A 19,944-nucleotide genomic window follows, 5' to 3' on the forward strand; every position below is an offset into this window, starting at 1 on the left:
TATCTAAATCAAATCCTAACTCCACTTACTGTACATAGAGAAAAGCTATGCTACCTGCTGTGGAAGACGCTGAAACCCCAGGCAACTCAAAGGACCAGTTAGTGTTAACACCTTTAGTCAGGGAGAGTTGTTCACCTTGCCAGCCAAGGCATCAGATCTCTCAACCTTTCAGTTATTGTTCAGGTACTCAACCTGCCAGGTGGACACTACCTCATACCTTTGAGGCAGACCCAGTAGTGTTTCCACTTCCTCTTGGTAGCAGGCTCCACCTTCTTGCTTTTCTTGTGAACAAGGAAGTTCTTCACAGCCAGAGCTCCCGCCTTCCTCACCGTGCCCTGCGAGCAGCAGCCAATCAGGGCGTCTGAAGGAAACGCAGTGCTCAGTGTGCCGCTGCTTCGCTCGTCACTCACAGCTGAGCCCGCCTCCTCACTGCAGGCATGAGCCTATAGGGAGAGAGAGAGAAAAAGGAATAGAGAAAAAGACAGGAAGAGTGCAATAGAGAGAGAGTGAAGAATGAAAAAGCGAGTTATACCAATGTCTGTATATTGAGAATGATGATCTCTGTTTGAATTCATTTTAAAAACGTCAACGTCAGATGACGACCACCAGATCCAAACACAGGAAGAGCCATATTCTAACACAGGAAGGGCCATATAATAACACAGGAAGGGCCATATAATAACACAGGAAGAGCCAGATTATAATGCAGAAAGAGCCAGATTATAACACAGGAAGAGCCAGATTATAACACAGGAATAGCCAGATTCTAACACAGGAAGAGCCAGATTCTAACACAGGAATAGCCAGATTATAACACAGGAAGGGCGAGATTATAACGCAGAAAGAGCCAGATTATAACACAGGAAGAGACAGATTATAACACAGGAAGAGCCAGATTCTAACACAGGAAGAGCCAGATTATCACACAGGAAGAGCGAGATTATAACGCAGAAAGAGCCAGATTATAACACAGGAAGAGACAGATTATAACACAGGAAGAGACAGATTCTAACACAGGAAGAGCCATATAATAACACAGGAAGAGCCAGATTATAACACAGGAAGAGCCAGATTCTAACACAGGAAGAGCCGTATAATAACACAGGAGGAGTCAGATTATAACACAGGAAGAGCCTGATTATAACACAGGAAGAGCCAGATTCTAACACATGAAGAGCCAGATTATAACACAGGAAGAGAAGGGATTGGGACAGGTCCATACCCAGTGTTGGCTCTCAAACTGACGGAAGTTCTCGTACACTCCCCCTCCACCGCCTCCTCCACTGCTGCTCCCGCTGTCGCTCCCGTTGAACAGGCTGCTCCCGGCGGCGGAGTAGACGGAGAAGGAGGCCGACATGGCCTTGCAACGCCGCGTCCCAGGCCCCGCCTCCCCATCCATCTCCATGGCAACACCATCAGTGACACTGTCGTCATACTGGCTGCCCTCGTGCAGTACGCCGGAGATGTCCTGGGGCGACGCACAGGAGTATACGTTCATGTAAAAGCTAACACACACGCACAGACGCACACGCATGCACACACACGCACACACAGTGCATATTGTGGTGTCGTTGTATTGCGCGTTCGTGTCTATGTTTGTATGTATGAATCAGTTGTCTGGTTCTGTGGGTCCTGTGAACTCCAGGAGGAATAGCAACTGCCGGAGCAGGATAAAAATGACAAAACACACAGTCCCACATCACGTCAGATGATGAGGTCTTGTAAGGAGAGAGACACTGACACATCCTTATGACAGAACACACAACCTCCTTCTATTTCTACTCCAGCTGTACAGTTAATATATATTCACACTTAATATACTGTACATTCATACTGACTCACTGAGTTAATATACTGTACATTCATACTGACTCACTGAGTTAATATACTGTACATTCATACTGACTCACTGAGTTAATATACTGTACATTCATACTGACTCACTGAGTTAATATACTTTATATCCATACTGACTCCCAGAGTTAAAATACTGTATATCCATACTGACTCACAGAGTTAATATACTGTATAGCCATACTGACTCACAGATTTAATATACTGTATAGCCATACTGACTCACAGAGTTAATATAGTGTATATCCATACTGACTCACAGAGTTAATGTAGTGTATATCCACACAAAGTGAGTTAATATACTGTATGTCCATACTAAATATATTGTATTTAAGGCAGCCTGCACATGGATATGTTTTGTATACAATGGTTGCAAATGAGGCCCCTGGTGACATGAATGTGTTGATGACGAGGCCAGGTAAGCCTCTCAGGCTGCATGTTGCATCGACTGGAGGCCCAGCACATTAATAGACAGCAGTGGAGCATGCCCAGTCATGAGGGGGCATCTAATTAACATGACAAAGGCTGGTTCTAAAGGAGAAAATGAAGGTTGTGAAGGGAAAAACAACATGAACACATGCTTTAATCTTTACTGGTTTACACAGGAGAGAGGGAGATAAAGAGGAAGAGAGTGAGAAACCCTTCTTTCCTTATACCACCACACTTCTCTTAATTTTATTTTTTATTTATTTTCATTATGATTTTATTCTTTGTCTTCGTCTATTTTTATCTTTCTGAGTCTCTCTGCTTGCTGCATATGTAATGAGCACTTAAGACTGCAGTTATGTCTGCATATATTCCGCTCTACTGCCCAGAGTGTGTTTGTGTGTGAGTGTGTGCGTTTGTGCGTGTGTTTGTGAGTTTGTATGCATCATTAAGAATGTTCTGCTCTCCCAGGAAGTTATCTGGAACACAGAGAACATTGTCTTCATAGTTGCTGTGGTGGAGCTCCCTGATGGTCTGGACACACACACACACACACAAACACACAATCTGTACATAAACGCACAGTCACCCTCACAGACACACAGACACACCACACACACACAAAACACTAACTCATCTCCCTGCATTCTAAACACTCACACACACACACATACACACACACAGACACACACCACACACACACACACTAACTAATCTCTCTGCATTCTAAACACTCACACTCACACACACACACACACACACTGTGTCCGAGTTTATCAAGGAAACAGACGTCAGTGAGGTCTCAGGGGGTAAACAGCTTTCAGATTACTACAAAAAAGAGAAAGGAAGCAGTCCAACTGCCATATCCGTGGTCTACTGGTCAGATGCTCTGAGAGCCGGGCCGTCTGATCCCCCAACCACAGATCTGGGCTAGGAAATGTAGGAAGCGTCAGTGAGGAAGAGGTGAGTAGAGATGGCTAACGCTCGCCAACATCTGCGCAAAATAAGCCCAATGCATTTCAATGGATTTAATTAGAGTTTAGAATCTGCCCAGGGCATGAGAGGCTCCTAATTATATGGCGAATGTTCTTCTCCTACCTGTGTGGTCTGGGCCCGTCGGCCCTGGAAGGTTGGACACGGTGCCACCTGCTGTCCCGTTAGACCTTCAGAGAGGCAATGAGACCTCCGACAGGGGAGCGTGAATGCCCCGTACGCGCTCCCCTCTTCCTCCTGGGGCGAGGTCACGTCTCCCTCTCCATCTCTCCCTCCATGGGAGGTGCGTTCGCCGTCCCGTCGAATCTTTGCGTATGGGTTCCGTGTTCCTCGTGGAGCCGGCGGGAAGCGCTGGCTACACAGGTGGTCTAAAGATAGGGCTCTCTCCGCAGAACCTGGGCAGGACAGAAACGCTGAATCGACTAGTGTGTGTGTGTGTGTGTGTGTGTGTGCGTTAGACAGAATATTGTCAGGTCTTTTCATGCGTATATGCAAAAGTCTGAACTCCCAGTGGTTCCAGATGAATAATCAATCAGTTGAAAATAAAAGAGAAGCCTTCCCACTGCCCTTTTCTAGGTTACAGTCTGTGTTCATTACATGCTGCACTAAGTGAACTGGTTTTGTGTTCAGCATGTCTGTGCCTTTGTGTGTCCTTGGTCTCACATACCTGCAGTTCCTCTGGAAGAAGGAAAGTCTCTCTCTTCCTCCTCCTCCTCTTCCTCCTCTCCTCCATCTATAATTTCCTCGGTGGAAGTCAGGAGGTCCTGGCTGAGGTCGGACACAGAGAAGTCCAGACTGTCGTCTCTCCACATGTCTGCCGACTTTGACCGCTTCTTTTTAAAGCTTCCTTCTTCCCTCGGCCCCTCCCTAACCCTTTGGAGATACCGTACTTCTCCATCCTTCTCTCTCTCTGTCTCCTCCCCTTCTCTCATATACATCCTCCCTCCTCCCTCCTCTCCTTCCCGGTCCAGAGCCATCGTGTCTGCCTCGGAAGTTTGTGAAGTGGGTGTGGCTACAGAGGGGTGACCGGTGAGGTCATCATCGTCGTGCGGAAAGGACTCGGATGGGCTCATTGTCATGGCAACACGGTCCATCCAATTGGGGTTGATTCCAAACTCCCCCAGCTCGTCAGTCTGGTTGAATGGTTCCAGGCCATTTTCTGCTAAGGATTGTGGGAGGCTGGGTGTGCTGGAGGAGCGGGTGCTGGTTTCAGAATTTCGATGTTCCGATTTCCCTGCTGATTGTCGTCGGGAGCGTTGGCTGGGATTCTGCTGCTTGGTTGGGAGTCTGAGGGATCGGGACGTTTGCTTTCGGGACAAGTGTCCTGTCTTGTCTCCGTGGAAACCGCTGTCGCCATTTTGGCTCTCAACGTTCCCCATGATTCAGACTAAGATGAGAGGAAGAGGAAGACAAGGGGATGGAGTGATGAGAAAAGCAGAGGGGAAGAGGGCAGGTAGGAGATGGAGTGATGAGAAAAGCAGAGGGGAAGAGGGCAGATTAGGAGATGATGAGCGAGAAGCAGAGAGGAAGAGGGCAGACAAGGGGATGGAGTGATGAGAGAAATCGACATTAAGACCTTCACCCTGAGTATGATCCAGTGATATAAACACACAATACAAATGGATTAACAATTCCTACAGATTGAAGCAGTTTATCTTACCGAGCCTAAGAGACTGATCAAGTTGTCAAAACAAAACAATGTAGAACCCCCGAAAATCTTCAGCAGTTTCTCTTACCCAGCCGTAAGAGACTGTTCCCGTTGTCTGACCAAAACAGTGTTGAACCAAGGCAGTTCTGAAGGTTGCTGCTGTTTGTTCCTGTTACTCCGTTTTCAGCCCTATCCTTGATAAAAGGATGGTATCTAAATGACTTCCCACCTCCAGAGTTATGTAACCATATAATGCTGAGTCAGACTGTAACTGGACTGTAGGACGTCTCTGCCCCCAGATACTGAGTCACAGATCACTGAGCCCATCTGATCCTCCGAGTGGGACAGAGAGACCGTAACACAGGATCCAACGGTAGAATACCTGGCCACTGTTACTGAACCACATCAAAATCACCATGTACTGACTCAGTAAACATGGCTGTGCAATCAGTCACCATCATAGGCAAAATACATGATCATATTAGAGACAGATATCTCACATCATCCAGACCCACAAATACTTTGAAATCAAATCAAGAGTTGATAAATTCCCCTGTCTATGAGGGGAAGTAGGACGTCCAAAAGAAGCAGCAAGATGTGCGCCTTTCTGCCACGACTAATGGGCAACAATTGGAGGACAAACAACAACCAATGTTAATTTGTTTCTTTATTTTCCCCAGATACTATGACTATCTGCACATTATTCAAGAATTGTATATGGCTAATAATATGATATTTTAAAGCCTTCACCATTTTGAATAGTTTTTCATTTTCAATGACATTTTTTTTTACATTTTTGTTTTAGATTAAGTGATAGATTTTGTGTATTTCATATTAGCTCCTTGCTTTGGCAATGTAAAAAATGACTCAGGCTAATTACAGTTTTTCCCGATTGCTAACAAGCATCGATCAATACTGAAGTCACATTGTCAAAACTCTTCACACAGTCAGTGAAACAGAAATGTATGTGGACTAAACTGCAAATCATTTCTCATTGCCTTCACGCAAAATGCATTCAATCAACACATTCTCCAAAATCCATGAACTCTTTTCTAATTCAACCTGGCAAAAACACGCCGCAGGGGAAGAAATGTGGATGTCCCAGGCCAGAGAGGAGCTAACATCACAATGTGTGCAGCACTGTCCAGTGATGGTTTGCTGTTACATGAAACACTCATTGGCCCCTACAATACAGAGAGGCTAGTGATTATACTATACATGTTGATGGTTGTTTGTTATTATTGCAGCCTTGGAATTTTGGGAAATTAGTTTTTTGTTTGAACTTTTAATTTTTCAAAAGTATAATTTACTATATGCAAAGATATGGAAAAGGATATCCATCAGAATAGTGCATTTCGGATTCATTATTTTTCCATATACTTTAGTACAGTCAATAAAGTGAGGTTTTATTCTTATTCTATAATCAAATATTGATTTATGTGAAAAATCTTTTTGAAAACTTACAAGATTAAAGTTAATCATTGATGGTTTTCTCCCTGTTTTTTAGGTCAGTGTGTTATGAGTGACGCTGTGTGTTTTTGAGTGAGAATTGTTGCCAGTGTTATAGTTGAACAAGATTATTTTGAGACGTGTATGAAGTGTTTTGGTGGTTTTAGTGAGTTTCGGAGGTGAGATTAACTGTTTTACCAAGATGCATTTTAGAAATGCAGACTGTATTAAGTGTTTTGCAGTTGTGGTTTCAGTATTGACCAATGCTTGTTAGCAATCAGGAAAAACTGTAAAATGCAATTAAGAATCACAAAGAGAATGTGAGAGAGGCGCAGAAACTGTGAGAGAGTCACAGATAAAGAGAGGGTGAGAAAGAGAAAGAAGGAAAAGACAAACACTACCTCTAGCAGAACTGTGACCACACTCCTTCACGTAGCCTCTCTTTCGTCCTCATGGCCTCCGACTCGCCCTAAAAACTAGAAGGAGGAGGGGACACTTTTAGAAAGAGCATCAACATGAGGGGGCAGATAACAGAACATACAGAGAGACGGACAAAAGAAAGATAGCGGAAAAAAGATAAAGAGGCAAAATAAATAGAGAGGGACAAAAGAAAATATGGACAGAGAAAGAGAGCGAAGACTGAAGGAAAAGATAGTATGCATGTATGGACAAAGGACAATATATCAGTCTATATATCAGAATAAGAACACACACACACACACAACCATTTGGAAAAAGAAAGATACTGCACATGCCGTTAGTCTGAAAAATTAAACAGAACAGCAACCTCTCGGACAGAAAAGCTTTCAACAGTGGTCCTGCCAAGTGGCAATGGCCCACCAATATTGACACACACACACATACACACTAACCCACAAGAAAGCACTGACACACACAAAAAGCCAGGCACACACACACACACACAACATCTGTACAGCGAGACTTAAGATGATAGCGGCTAAAGAGCTAAAGAGCACATTTCAGCTAAAACTCAATTATATAATTTTCATCGGCAACATGACCCAATTTCTACTAATCCAGATGTGAGTCCTAACCAGGACCCTAGTCCCTACATAGTGCCCAGTGTCTTCATGGAGGTTGGTCAAAGGTAGTGTGCCAGTTGGAACTCACTGATAGAAACGGACTGACAGACAGTTCTCATTTCCATACTGGAGAACGTACCGTGGACACCACGTTCATAGAATTAACGCAGTGTCTCTGTGTGTCCATGTCTGTGTGTGTGTGTGTGTGTGTGTGTGTGTGTCTGTGTGTGTGTGTGCTGTGGATCCCACTGTTCTTATAGGATAATACCTACAATATGGTGATTAGAGTGATCCAGGAGGGGTGAGAGGGGGGGAGGTAGACATGGAAAGAGACCAGGAGAAAGGAGGTAGCGAGGAGAGAGAGAGGGAGGGTGAGAAAGAGTTGGGTTTGAACTTGTCCCCCCTTTTGTAGAGGATACATACTGTTTAGGTCTTGTGGGGTATGAAGTTATAGTTGTTAGTATGTCACTCCCCAAGACATGGGCGACAGATCAATTCCCACAGGGGACCAGTAGAGAAAATGAAGTGTAAATTCTGCTGCACACTATTCATCGTACACACTATGTATTTCCAGGCATCTGAACTCAAGGTTTTCAACTCAGGCCTTCCAAGCCAGTTCCACTCCATTTCTTCATAGCAACCCTCAAGTCAGGTTTTAAGTTAGACCTGGGACACCAGGTGACTGCGGGGGCAAACAGTATAACGGTGTTTTTAATGTATCAATGGATGGAGTCAATGGATCAATGAATGGAGTCAATGGATCCCTTGTCAGTGGATTTTCACTCTTTTCCAGGGCGCTCACATTTACCTGTCTGTAATATTAGGGGGTCATGACTATTCCACCCCCATTCTATACCCCCACTGGCATCAAATTCAAAGTGGGTTTATCTTTTTTCAAGAAACAACAACATTTCTCAGTTTCAACATTTGATATGCTGTCTTTGTAATATTTTCTATTGAATAAAGGGTTTAAAGGATTTACACATCTTTGTATTCTGGTTTTATTTATTTATTTATAAGTGGAAATCGTGTTGTAAAATATGCTGTAAGTCAAGCTGTAAACCTCTGTCTGTGTGAAGTGATTTGACTGTTATCCTTCTGTCTGTGTGAAGTGATTTGACTGTTATCCTGCTGTCTGTGTGAAGTGATTAGACTGTTATCCTGTTGTCTGTGTGAAGTGATTACACTGTTATCCTGTTGTCTGTGTGAAGTGATTTGACTGTTATCCTGCTGTTTGTGTGAAGTGATTAGACTGTTATCCTGCTGTCTGTGTGAAGTGATTAGACTGTTATCCTGTTGTCTGTGTGAAGTGATTACACTGTTATCCTGCTGCCTCTGTGAAGTGATTACACTGTTATCCTGTTGTCTATGTGAAGTGATTACACTGTTATCCTGCTGTCTGTGTGAAGTGATTAGACTGTTATCCTGTTGTCTGTGTGAAGTGATTACACTGTTATCCTGTTTTCTGTGTGAAGTGATTACACTGTTATCCTCCTGTCTGTGTGAAGTGATTACACTGTTATCCTGCTGTCTGTGTGAAGTGATTAGACTGTTATCCTGCTGTCTGTGTGAAGTGATTACACTGTTATCCTGTTTTCTGTGTGAAGTGATTACACTGTTATCCTGCTGTCTGTGTGAAGTGATTACACTGTTATCCTGCTGTCTGTGTGAAGTGATTACACTGTTATCCTGCTGTCTGTGTGAAGTGATTACACTGTTATCCTGTTGTCTATGTGAAGTGATTACACTGTTATCCTGCTGTCTGTGTGAAGTAAATCAAATCAAACAAGCTCCTATATCAGTTTCTCTTTTCAGTCTTACACATAATTCATTATATGCTCATTCTTACTACACTGTACATAGCTCAATATAACAGCCAAAAAGTATACTTTAAAAAAAACAAAACTTATATTTTCCCTTATTTATTTAGTGATTTGTTCAATTGTAAAAGGTAAAATGTAACTGTGGGGCTGAGAATGAAGGGATGAGGAAGAGAGGGGGAGAAAGGAGAGAGAGAGAGGTGGGTGGGGAGAGGTGGGGCTGAGAGGGAGATGTGGGTGTGGAGAGGTGGGAAAGAGAAAGAGAGGTGGGTTGGGGGAGGTGGGGAGAAAGGAGAGAGAGATGTGGGTGGGGAGAGGTGGGGGAGAGAGGTGAGAAAGAGAGAGAGAGACGTGGGTGGGGAGAGGTGGGGGAGAGAGGTGGGGGAGAGAGAGACGTGGGTGGATGAGGGGGGGAGAGAGAGAGACGTGGGTGGGGAGAAAGAAGAGAGAGAGGTGGGTGGGGGGAGGTGGGGGAGAGAGAGAGTGGTGGGTGGGGAGAGGTGGGGGAGAGAGAGAGAGGTGGGTGGGGAGAGGTGGGGGAGAGAGAGAGAGGTGGGTGGGGAGAGGTGGGGGAGAGAGAGAGACGTGTGTGGGGAAGCTCTTCTGATTTACTAGAGATTGAAAGACACAAAGACAGTGGAGACAGAGAGGAAAGACAGAATAGAGAAGGAAGGAAAACAAAGAGAGAATGGAGAAACGATAAACAGGTTGATACAGAGAGGACCAGGAATCAGGAAGGAGGGAAGTGTGGGAGGAGGAGGGGGAGGTGAGGGCTTTAGGGGAAGTGCTGGAGAGTGAAATGGCATGGTAATTGTTCCTAGCTGTAAGTGGATAAGTAGACAGTGGCTCAGACTGCCTCGACAGGGTTTAATGGAGAGACCAAGAGTATAATCACCCCTCTCTCTCCCTGTCTGTCTCTCCCTGTCTCTCTCTCCCCATCTTTCTGTCCCTGTGTCTCTCTCCCTGTCTGTCTCTCCCTGTCTGTCTCTCCCTGTCTGTCTCTCCCTGTCTGTTTCTCCCTGACTTTCTGTTCCTGTCTCTCTCTCCCTCTCTCCCCCTGTCTGTCTCTCCCTGTCTCTCTCTCCCTGTCTTTCTGTCCCTGTCTCTCTTTCTCTGTTTTTAGAACTGAAGACTATTAACTCTGAGAGGTATTCTCAGTAGCTCTCTCTCACACACGCCCCTTATAAAACACTTCCTAGGTGCAGACAGTTGGGATATTATTCTGGTTTTATGGTACTGAAACAATGTAAAACCCTGAGAAATATACAAGTGTTCAGTGTAGATAAGGATACATACAGTTTATATAAATTGAGGATAGGGTTAGTGATATTATAAACATAACTTTTGAGGGTGAACACTTGCTGTCCCAATTTAGCAAGCTTTGCGGGATGTGTATGTTTGTGTGTGTGACTGTGTGAATGTGTGTATGTGTGGGTACGTGTGAGTGTGTGTGTGTGTATGAGCCTGGGTGTGTATGCGTGTGTGTGTTTGAAGGGAAAGCCCTGCATATGGAAGTGACAACCTCTGTGTGTCAAGCCCTCCACATCCGCCTCATCCCAGTCCGGGCCGGGCTCTTCCTCTCTCCTGTCTATCCATGTATGTTTGGGCGCCGGATCCGGGCTCCTGCACTCCAGTTCCTATTTTCCCCAACTGCCCCTCAAGTCTCCACACCTGCAATTCATTCCCTCATCAGCCTGCCATCAAATACCCTGGTTTCCGGCCGCCCGATGCTAGATCGTTGTTAATCACTACTCGGTAGTAATGTTCACGGCCACTCCAAACCGAGTAACCTGTTGTAGTTGTTCCTCCCTGCTAACCTTGTTTCTCCTCTGTTCCTAGATCCACCTTACCCGGGCTTCAAACCCATCCACCTGCCCGCCTGCCAGCTCACCTGCTCTGCCTTGTCTGCCTCGCCATACCTACCTACCTGCCCAGCCCTCACCCCTCTGGCCTGGCCTCAGTCCTTCCACTCCAGCCACCATTAAAACACCCATTGAGTTTCACTAATTGGTGTCATGTGCTTGGGCCCACTAACGCGGCTCCCCCCATAATACAGTGTTAGTGTTCTAACCCTAATTACACACACAGATAATCAAACCAACTCAAACCTCAATCTCTCACTTGCCAGACAAACACACACATGTGTACACACACACACTCACACAGACATTACCGTCAACACGTATTAATGTCACAGGCTTGTCAGAACGGATACAGCACCACTATCACAATTTTTCTCTCTTGGCCTCTATCACTTTATTGATCTATCGCTCTGTCACTCCATCACTCTGTCACTCTGTCACGCCGTCACTCCGTCACTCTGTCACTCTGTCACTACGTCACTCTCACTCCATCACTCCGTCAAACGGGCACACCGTCAAGCTGTCACTCTGTCACGCCGTCACTCTGTCACTCCGTCACTCTCTCAAGCTGTCACTCCGTCAAGATGTCACTCTGTCACTACGTCACTCTGTCACTATGTCACTCCATCACTCCGTCAAGATGTCACTCTGTCACTACGTCACTCTGTCACTGTCACTCCATCAAGCTGTCACTCTGTCATTCCGTCAAGCAGTCCCTCTGTCACTCCGTCACTCGGTCAAGCTGTCACTCTGTCACTCCGTCAAGGTGTCACTCCGTCACTCCTTCAAGCTGTCACTCTGTCACTGTCAACCTGTCATGCTGTCACTCAGTAACTCCGTCACGCTGTCTCTCCGTCACTCCATCACACTGTCACTCTGTCACTCCGTCACACTGTCACTCCATCACACTGTCACACTGTCACTCCGTCACACTGTCACTCTGTCACTCCATCACACTGTCACTCTGTCACTCCATCACACTGTCACTCTGTCACTCCATCACACTGTCACTCCGTCACACTGTCACTCTTTCACTCCGTCACACTGTCACTCCATCACACTGTCACTCCGTCACACTGTCACTCTATCACTCTGTCACGCTGTCACTCCATTTTACTGTCACTCCATCACGCTGTCACTCCATCACTGTCACTCTGCCACTTTTTCTTTCTCACTTTTATCTTCTGAACATTGATATAGTATACAGTTTTTCTCAGTCGCTTTGTACATTTCTCAGATCAGAACTGAAATTCTCAAAACTACTTGTTCAACCTCTACATCATCTAGTCACTTGTGCACATCATGAATGCAATTTCTAATACTTTAGAAAACAAATTCCAATGCTTTGGTGCATTCATTCAATTGATTATGTACAACTGTCTGCTTTTTCATAGATTATCAATTGCTTATGGCATGTTGATCAGATTATATTATACAGATTATTTGTTGAATAGTCTTCCCTCCCAAAACATCTAGGCATTAGTTCATTGCATAAGATATTAAATGAAAAATGGTTAAACCAGTTGTCATAATCTGTCAGGCATTTTCTATACTCAGAAAAATACTCAGAATTCCCTACTGGCTGCCATGGATGCAGCAGTTGAGGACATCATAGCAGATGCCTGCAGAGGCTGGATAAGACACTGAAAGAGATTATTTCCATGCTGCATTGCAAGGGAAGATATCTGTTGTAATGTGGATGTGAATCTGTGGCCCGACAGACCAGGACATCAGGAGGTGTGGATAGACTGCACTGTAATTCTCCCAACAGCGCTGCATGTACAGTACTGCCTAGGGGGTGTTTCCTATGTTGAACTTGCTAATTTTGTATTTTTTCCTTTTTGCTGTAGATTTCTCTTTTCTTTATAGCAATTACATTGTACTTTAATTTGTTGAAAAGAGTTACTAATTATTTTAATTTATTAGAATTGGCATTGTATTTTCAAGTCTACAGTTCACACCAAATCATCAGATACACTTGTAAAATAATCAGTTGGAGAAACCTCAAACAGTGCGCTAGGCAACCAATGAAAAAACTGCTTTTTGCTTGTTGCCAACGGGTTATGCTAAAAGTGTAGTCTACTGGGCCGAACATTATTTTCCGTTAAGAAAATTTATTGCAAGTATGTGCGACACTTCATGCCTCTATTTGGAGTCACACCTCACACACACACACCAGATCGAGATCTCGTTGAATTTTTCCAAGGAAGACAAGATAAACAACAACAACTGCAAGGAGCCAATCAGACATACATGGTTATCGTTCTCATTGGCCTGTCAGAATAAAGAAACGTTTGCTTGGCTATGGCTCCTTGAGGTAATATGTTATCGGCTCCTGTGAATTCCATGTGAATTCCATAGATCAAAGGTCATGCTGAAAAACTCCATAACAATTACATTTCATGTAATGTACTTTCAGTTTTCCCAAGGACAAAGATCACATTTCGATGTGAAACTGTGATAGCCTATTGTGGTGTGTTTGCGTGCAGGGAGGTGCATGAGATAATGTCAGACAATGTCAGATAACATTCCATCTCAGAGATCAATGGGTCACATAGACACACAAACACACTCATATACACATAAACAAACACCAACACACTCATGTAGATTTTAACCTGACCTTTATGCCTAACATTAGTCTCGATAACCTAACCTTTATGCCTAACCTTAGCCTGACCTTTATGCCTAACCTTAGCCTCAATGACCTGACCTTTATGCCTAACCTTAGCCTCAATGGCCTGACATTTATGTGTAACCTTAAGCTAACCCTGTCTCTCAGACCTAACCCATAATGCCTGAACGTAACTGTAAGATTAATTGTAATCCTAACCCTATACTTAACCCAAAGTCAGATAAAGCTTCTTGTTAAAGTGAGCACCGAGCAAATGTCTACAATTTGCTGCTTTATTTTCCTTGTTTTCTTGTCCTAGTGAGGATCTTTGGCCCATGTTAATGAACCTCCTCATTAACATGGTAAAACAGCAGCACACACACACACACACACAATCAAGTCAACCAGAGGGGTATGCCAAAAAGATCTGATTGGTAGATGAGCTCTGCATTTTGTTAACTTGGACAGGATAAGATCAACTTAGTAGGTAGTGGGTTTGGTTCAGAGCACTGGTTGCTATGGTTTCTAATCATGCTTCAAACTCTCTTTCTTGGACTGAAAATACAGAATTTGCTGAAGTTCTGGTTCGACAGATCTCGCTAAATGACTAATCCGGCTTGCTGGAGCCAACAAATTGACTACAAAATTTGACGTTTATCCACACACACACCCACACACACACACACACACACACCCACACACACACACCCACACACACACACACACACACACCCACACACACACCCACACACACACCCACACACACACACACACACACACACACCCCCACACACACCCACACACCCACACACACACCCACACACACACACTTCAGCAATGATAGATCTTATTGTAGGTTCTTAATAGGGACTTATCAAGCTCCCAGACAACATGACAGGTTTTCACACTCACAGATTAACATATTTTAAAGAAAATCCCTCCATTTAGACCCTCCTTTGGGATGAGTGTGTGTGAGTGTGTGTTTTGGTGTGTGTGTGTGTCTTCATGTCCCTGTTTAGTGTGTGTTTGCGTGGACGGGGGGGATGGCGGACGGGGAGGACGGGGGACGGGGGGGTTGGGAGGCATTTCTTTTTAACAAAAGAAGGAGGGGCAGCTCCTCAACGTTGGAAAGCCTCTGACAAGGCTAGTGGTGCCTATCTCTACTAATAGTCTTCCTTACTTTGTTCATGACTCAAATAAAACCAGTGTGTGTGTGTGCCAGTCTAGTTCTCCAATGACCTTGATTTTTTTGTTTTAGTCTAGGGTTAAAGTGAGAGAGAAACACAGTGAGGCTTTTCAGTGATCCAACCATTTCAGCATTATGTTGGTATGAATGGTATTACAGTTCTCATTACTATTGCTGTTTGTACTGGAAATGGTCATTGTATTGGAAATGGTCATTGTACTGGAAATGGTCATTGTATTGGAAATGGTCATTGTATTGGAAATGGTCATTGATCTGACTACTGTTATTTATGTTTACTTTGGCAACGGAAGGAATCTGACTTTCTACGTCAATAAAGTATGCTGCATTGAATTGAAGACCAGCCAGTGCATTTGAGAGCGAACCACAGCTGCTCCCGGATAGGATTCCACTACACTTGGCTTCCACTATCCGCATATATCCCAAGTCTCACACACACACACACACACACATACACGCTGGTTACCAGGTTACGGCATGTTAAGTGGAGTCAGTGGAGCTCAAATGGGGAGTAATGCTTCCTGTACTCTAGAGCTGTGGGGATGAGTAGAAATGGACGGACCATTGGCTGGAAGGAAAGAAGGTGGATGGACGGAGGGTGGTGTGGAGTGAAATATAACATGCTGATGTTTCACTGTATCCTGATAGAGAGAGATTGATGGAAAAATCCGAGGAGCGTGCAGATTGAGAGTCCAGATTAAACACATATTGGCCAAAGGATCTAGATTAAGGTCTCTGTTATTTTTTTTATCACTGCTCCATTATTATGATCAGCATCAATGCCAATAGAATATCTGATTACAATGCAGCCGCCACTTTCGTTCCAGTTAAAAAAATGATATGTTACTAGGTTGGCTGATTTCAGCCAGCTAATGAGAAGAACTTTAGATAGCCCGCATAGAACGGACAGCCAGTCCACTTGCGTTGCAGCTATGCAAAAATAACATGAATTGTTCAAGTCTTTGGCAACATGGCAAAAATAATTAATTAACTGATTTTGTACCGAATTAATAGTTGGCAAAGATTATTTGAATGTGCTAGGACTGTATACATGATAGGGATGCCTTATTGCTTAAAGACATTAATTAAAAATAATACTATTTTATTATTATATATATTTATTTTAATTATTATTACTATAATTATCATCATCATCATCTTCCGCTTATCCGGGGCCGGGTCGCAGGGGCAGCAGTCTAAGCAGGGATGCCCAGACTTCCCTCTTCCTAGACACTTCCTCCATCTCTTCCGGGGGGACACCGAGGCGTTCCCAGGCCAGCCGGGAGACATAGTCCCTCCAGCGTGTCCTAGGTCTTCCCCGGGGTCTCCTCCCGGTAGGACGGGACCGGAACACCTTCCCAGTAAGGCGTTCCGGATGCATCCAAAACAGATGCTCAGGCCACCTCAGCTGACCCCTCTCGATGTGGAGGAGCAGCGGCTCTACTCTGAGCTCCTCCCGGGTGACCAAGCTTCTCACCCTATCCCAAAGCTCATGACCATAGGTGAGAGTAGGAACGTAGATTGACCGGTAAATCGAGAGCTTCGCCTTGCGGCTCAACTCTTTCTTCACCACGACAGACCGATACATTGACCGCATTACTGCAGAAGATGCACCGATCCGTCTGTCAATCTCGTGAACAAGAGCCCTAGATACTTAAACTCCTCCACTTGAGGCAGGCACTCTCCACCAACCTGAAGTGGGCAAGCCACCCTTTTCCGATTGAGGACCATAGCCTCGGATTTGGAGGTACTGATTCTCATCCCCACCGCTTCACACTCGGCTGCAAACCGTCCCAGTGCATGCTGAAGGTCCTGGTTTGAAGGGGCCAACACGACAACATCATACGCAAAGAGCAGAGACGAAATCGTGTGGTCCCCAAACCTGACACCCTCCGGCACCTGGTTGCGCCTAGAAATTTATGCCATAAAAATTACGAACAGAACCGGCAACAAAGGGCAGCCCTGCCGGAGTCCAACATGCACTGGGAACAAGTCTGACTTACTGCCAGCAATGCGGACCAAGCTCCTGCTTCGGTCGTACAGGGACCTGACAGCCCTTAGCAAAGGACCCAGAACCCCATATTCCCCAAGCACTCTCCACAGGATGCCGCGAGGGACACAGTCGAATGCCACAAAACACATGTGGATTGGTTGGGCAAACTCCCATGAACTCTCCAACCCCCTGTAGAAGGTATAGAGCTGGTCCATTGTTCCACGGCCCGGACGAAAACCACACTGTTCCTCCTGAATCCGAGGTTCTACTATCAGCCGTATTCTTCTCTCCAGAACCCTGGCATAGACTTCCCCAGGGAGGCTGAGGAGTGTGATCCCCCTATAGTTGGAACACACCCTCCGGTCCCCCTTCTTAAAAAGAGGGACCACCACCCCGGTCTGCCATCCCAGAGGCACTGTCCCCCACCGCCATGCGATGTTCCACAGGCGTGTCAACCAAGACAGCCCCACAACATCCAGAGACTTGAGGTACTCAGGGCGGATCTCATCTACCCCCGGTGCCTTGCCACCGAGGAGGTTCTTGACTACCTCTGTGACTTCAGCCCGGGTGATGGACGAGTCCACCTCTGAGCCCTCATCCTCAGCTTCCTCAATGGAAGACGTGATGGCGGGATTGAGGAGATCCTCGAAGTGCTCCTTCCACCGCCCGACGACATCCCCAGTTGAGGTCAACAGCTGCCCACCTCTACTGTAAACAGTGTTGGTAGGGCACTGTTTCCCTCTCCTACGAGGCCAGCCGATAGTAATTCTCCATGGCCTCACCGAACTCCTCCCAGGCCCGAGTTTTTGCCTCCACAACCACCCGGGCTGCAGTCCGCTTGGCCTGCCGGTACCCGTCAGCTGCCTTAGGAGTCCGACAAGCCAACAAGGCCTGATAGGACTCCTTCTTCAGCTTGACGGCATCCCTTACTTCCGGTGTCCACCACTGGGTTTGGGGATTGCCGCCTCGACAGGCACCGGAGACTTTACGGCCACAGCTCCGAGCGGCCGTTTCGACAATGGTGGTGGAGAACATGGTCTACTCGGACTCAATATCTCCAGCTTCCCTTAGGATCCAGTCGAAGCTCTGTCAGAGGTGGGAGTTAAAGATCTCTCTGACAGGAGACTCGGCCAGACGTTACCAGCAGACCCTTACAGTACGCTTGGGCCTGCCGAGTCTGTCCAGCTTCCTCCCCCGCCATCAGATCCAACTCACCACCAGGTGATGATCAGTTGACAGCTCCGCCCCTCTCTTCACCTCCAAGACATCAGTGTCCAAGACATACGGCCGCAGGTCAGATGAAACAACAACAAAGTCAATCATCGACATGCGGCCTAGGGTGTCCTGGTGCCACGTGCACTGATGGACACCCTTATGCTTGAACATGGTGTTCGTTATGGACAAACTGTGACTAGCACAGAAATCCAATAACTGAACACCGCTCGGGTTCAGATCAGGGGGGCCGTTCCTCCCAATCACGCCCCTCCAGGTGTCACTGTCGTTGCCCATGTGGGCGTTGAAGTCCCCCAGTAGAACGATAGAGTCCCCAGTCAGAGCACTTTCCAGTACCCCTCCCAGAGACTCCAAGAAGGTTGGGTACTCTGCACTGCCGTTCGGCCCGTAGGCACAAACAACAGTGAGAGACCTATCCCCGACCCGTAGGCGCAGGGAAACGACCCTCTCGGGTAAACTCCAACACATGGCGGCAGAGCTGGGGAGCTATAAGCAAACCCAAACCTGTCCGCCGCCTCTGACCATGGGCAAATCCAGAGTGGTGAAGAGTCCATCCTCTCTCAAGGAGTGTGGTTCCAGAGCCCAAGCCGTGCGTAGAGGTGATCTCGACTACCTCTAGTCGGAACCTCTCAAACTTACGAACCTCTCAACCTCACGATCTCAGGCTCCTTCCCCGCCAGCGAGGTGACATACCACGTCCCTAGAGCTAGTTTCTGTGTCCAGGGATCGGGTTGTCTAGGCCCCCGCCTTCGACAGCCGCCCGATCCTCTCCACACCGGCCCCTTATGGTCCCTCCTGTGGGTGGTGAGCCCACGGGAAGGCGGCCCCACGTCGCTCCTTCGGGCTGAGCCCAGCCGGGCCCCATGGGGAAAGGCCCGGCCACCAGGCGCTCGCGTACGAGCCCCAACCCCGGGCCTGGCTCCAGGGTGTGGCCCCAGCTGCTCCCTACCGGGCGACGTCACGGACCTCAAAATATTTCTCATCATTAAGGGGTTTTGAAGGGGTTACTATAATTATTATTATTATAAATAATTTCTATTCATTTGTATGAGGATATATCCAAGATAATCAGGTTGATGGTATTATTAATGTACCTACACACAAGGTGACATTTCCCAGGCTCACCCAACCTGTTCCGGAGAACCACTAGTCCACGCCCACGAAAGTCTGCACTACAACACAAGGAGTCTAGTTTCGAGTGACACTTCTATGACTCCCCCGAAACATCTGATTCGTACCAGAAACCCATGGGTTCCAAAACATGAGATTATCTAATTGCTGACGGCTATTTTCAGCTCCCATTTCGACATCACCTAGCTCACCAGACGGAGATGTGTAGCGAACCACAATAAGGAAATCATCTCTATCTCTGGAATAAGTGGATGCTTATGAATAATCCAAATGAAACAGTTAGCAGGTGTGGGACATGGGGATAATTGTGTATAACTGCTTTCAGTAGAAAAGCATCTTGGAGTTCTTTAAACGCTTCATATAATAACAACAAGTTTAAGTATCAAATGTGTTTGTCTCTGAGGACAATTTGTTTTGCTGCCAGGTTGAGAAAAATATCTAAAACAGGTAGGAATTAAAAAAGCCATGATAGTGGATCAGCGATGGCAGCCCTCGTCATAGTGACTCCCCGTCGTGTCATGGTGGGATCTTGGAAGTTCTGTTTGGTTCCACCATCCCTTGGTGACGGGGCTCTGAAGGGTCTAAGGTAGTTCTGTTTGGTTCCACCGTCCCTTGGATGTCGGGGCTCTGAAGGGTCTGAGGTAGTTCTGTTTGGTTCCACCGTCCCTTGGTGA

General features: G+C 46.1%; 1 protein-coding gene across 2 annotated transcripts in view; it reads right to left on the bottom strand.

Moving 5' to 3' along the window:
* tiam1a (TIAM Rac1 associated GEF 1a) overlaps positions 1-19,944 on the bottom strand; it is a 78,248-nt gene that overhangs the window by 48,429 nt on the left and 9,875 nt on the right. Inside the window, exons 2-7 of one of the 2 annotated variants that reach the window (XM_020048448.3) lie at positions 6,772-6,846; positions 5,010-5,115; positions 3,941-4,660; positions 3,379-3,668; positions 1,223-1,468; positions 218-443 (exon numbers count right to left, since the gene is read on the bottom strand). In XM_020048448.3, coding sequence (XP_019904007.2) covers positions 218-443; positions 1,223-1,468; positions 3,379-3,668; positions 3,941-4,652 — 1,474 coding nt within the window. In that variant the 5' untranslated portion in view covers positions 4,653-4,660; positions 5,010-5,115; positions 6,772-6,846. The remainder of the gene's footprint in view (positions 1-217; positions 444-1,222; positions 1,469-3,378; positions 3,669-3,940; positions 4,661-5,009; positions 5,116-6,771; positions 6,847-19,944) is intronic. The other variant, XM_010897240.5, reaches the window with a different exon arrangement.

Source organism: Esox lucius, chromosome 7, assembly GCF_011004845.1.
Source record: "Esox lucius isolate fEsoLuc1 chromosome 7, fEsoLuc1.pri, whole genome shotgun sequence".
NCBI lineage: Eukaryota > Metazoa > Chordata > Actinopteri > Esociformes > Esocidae > Esox > Esox lucius.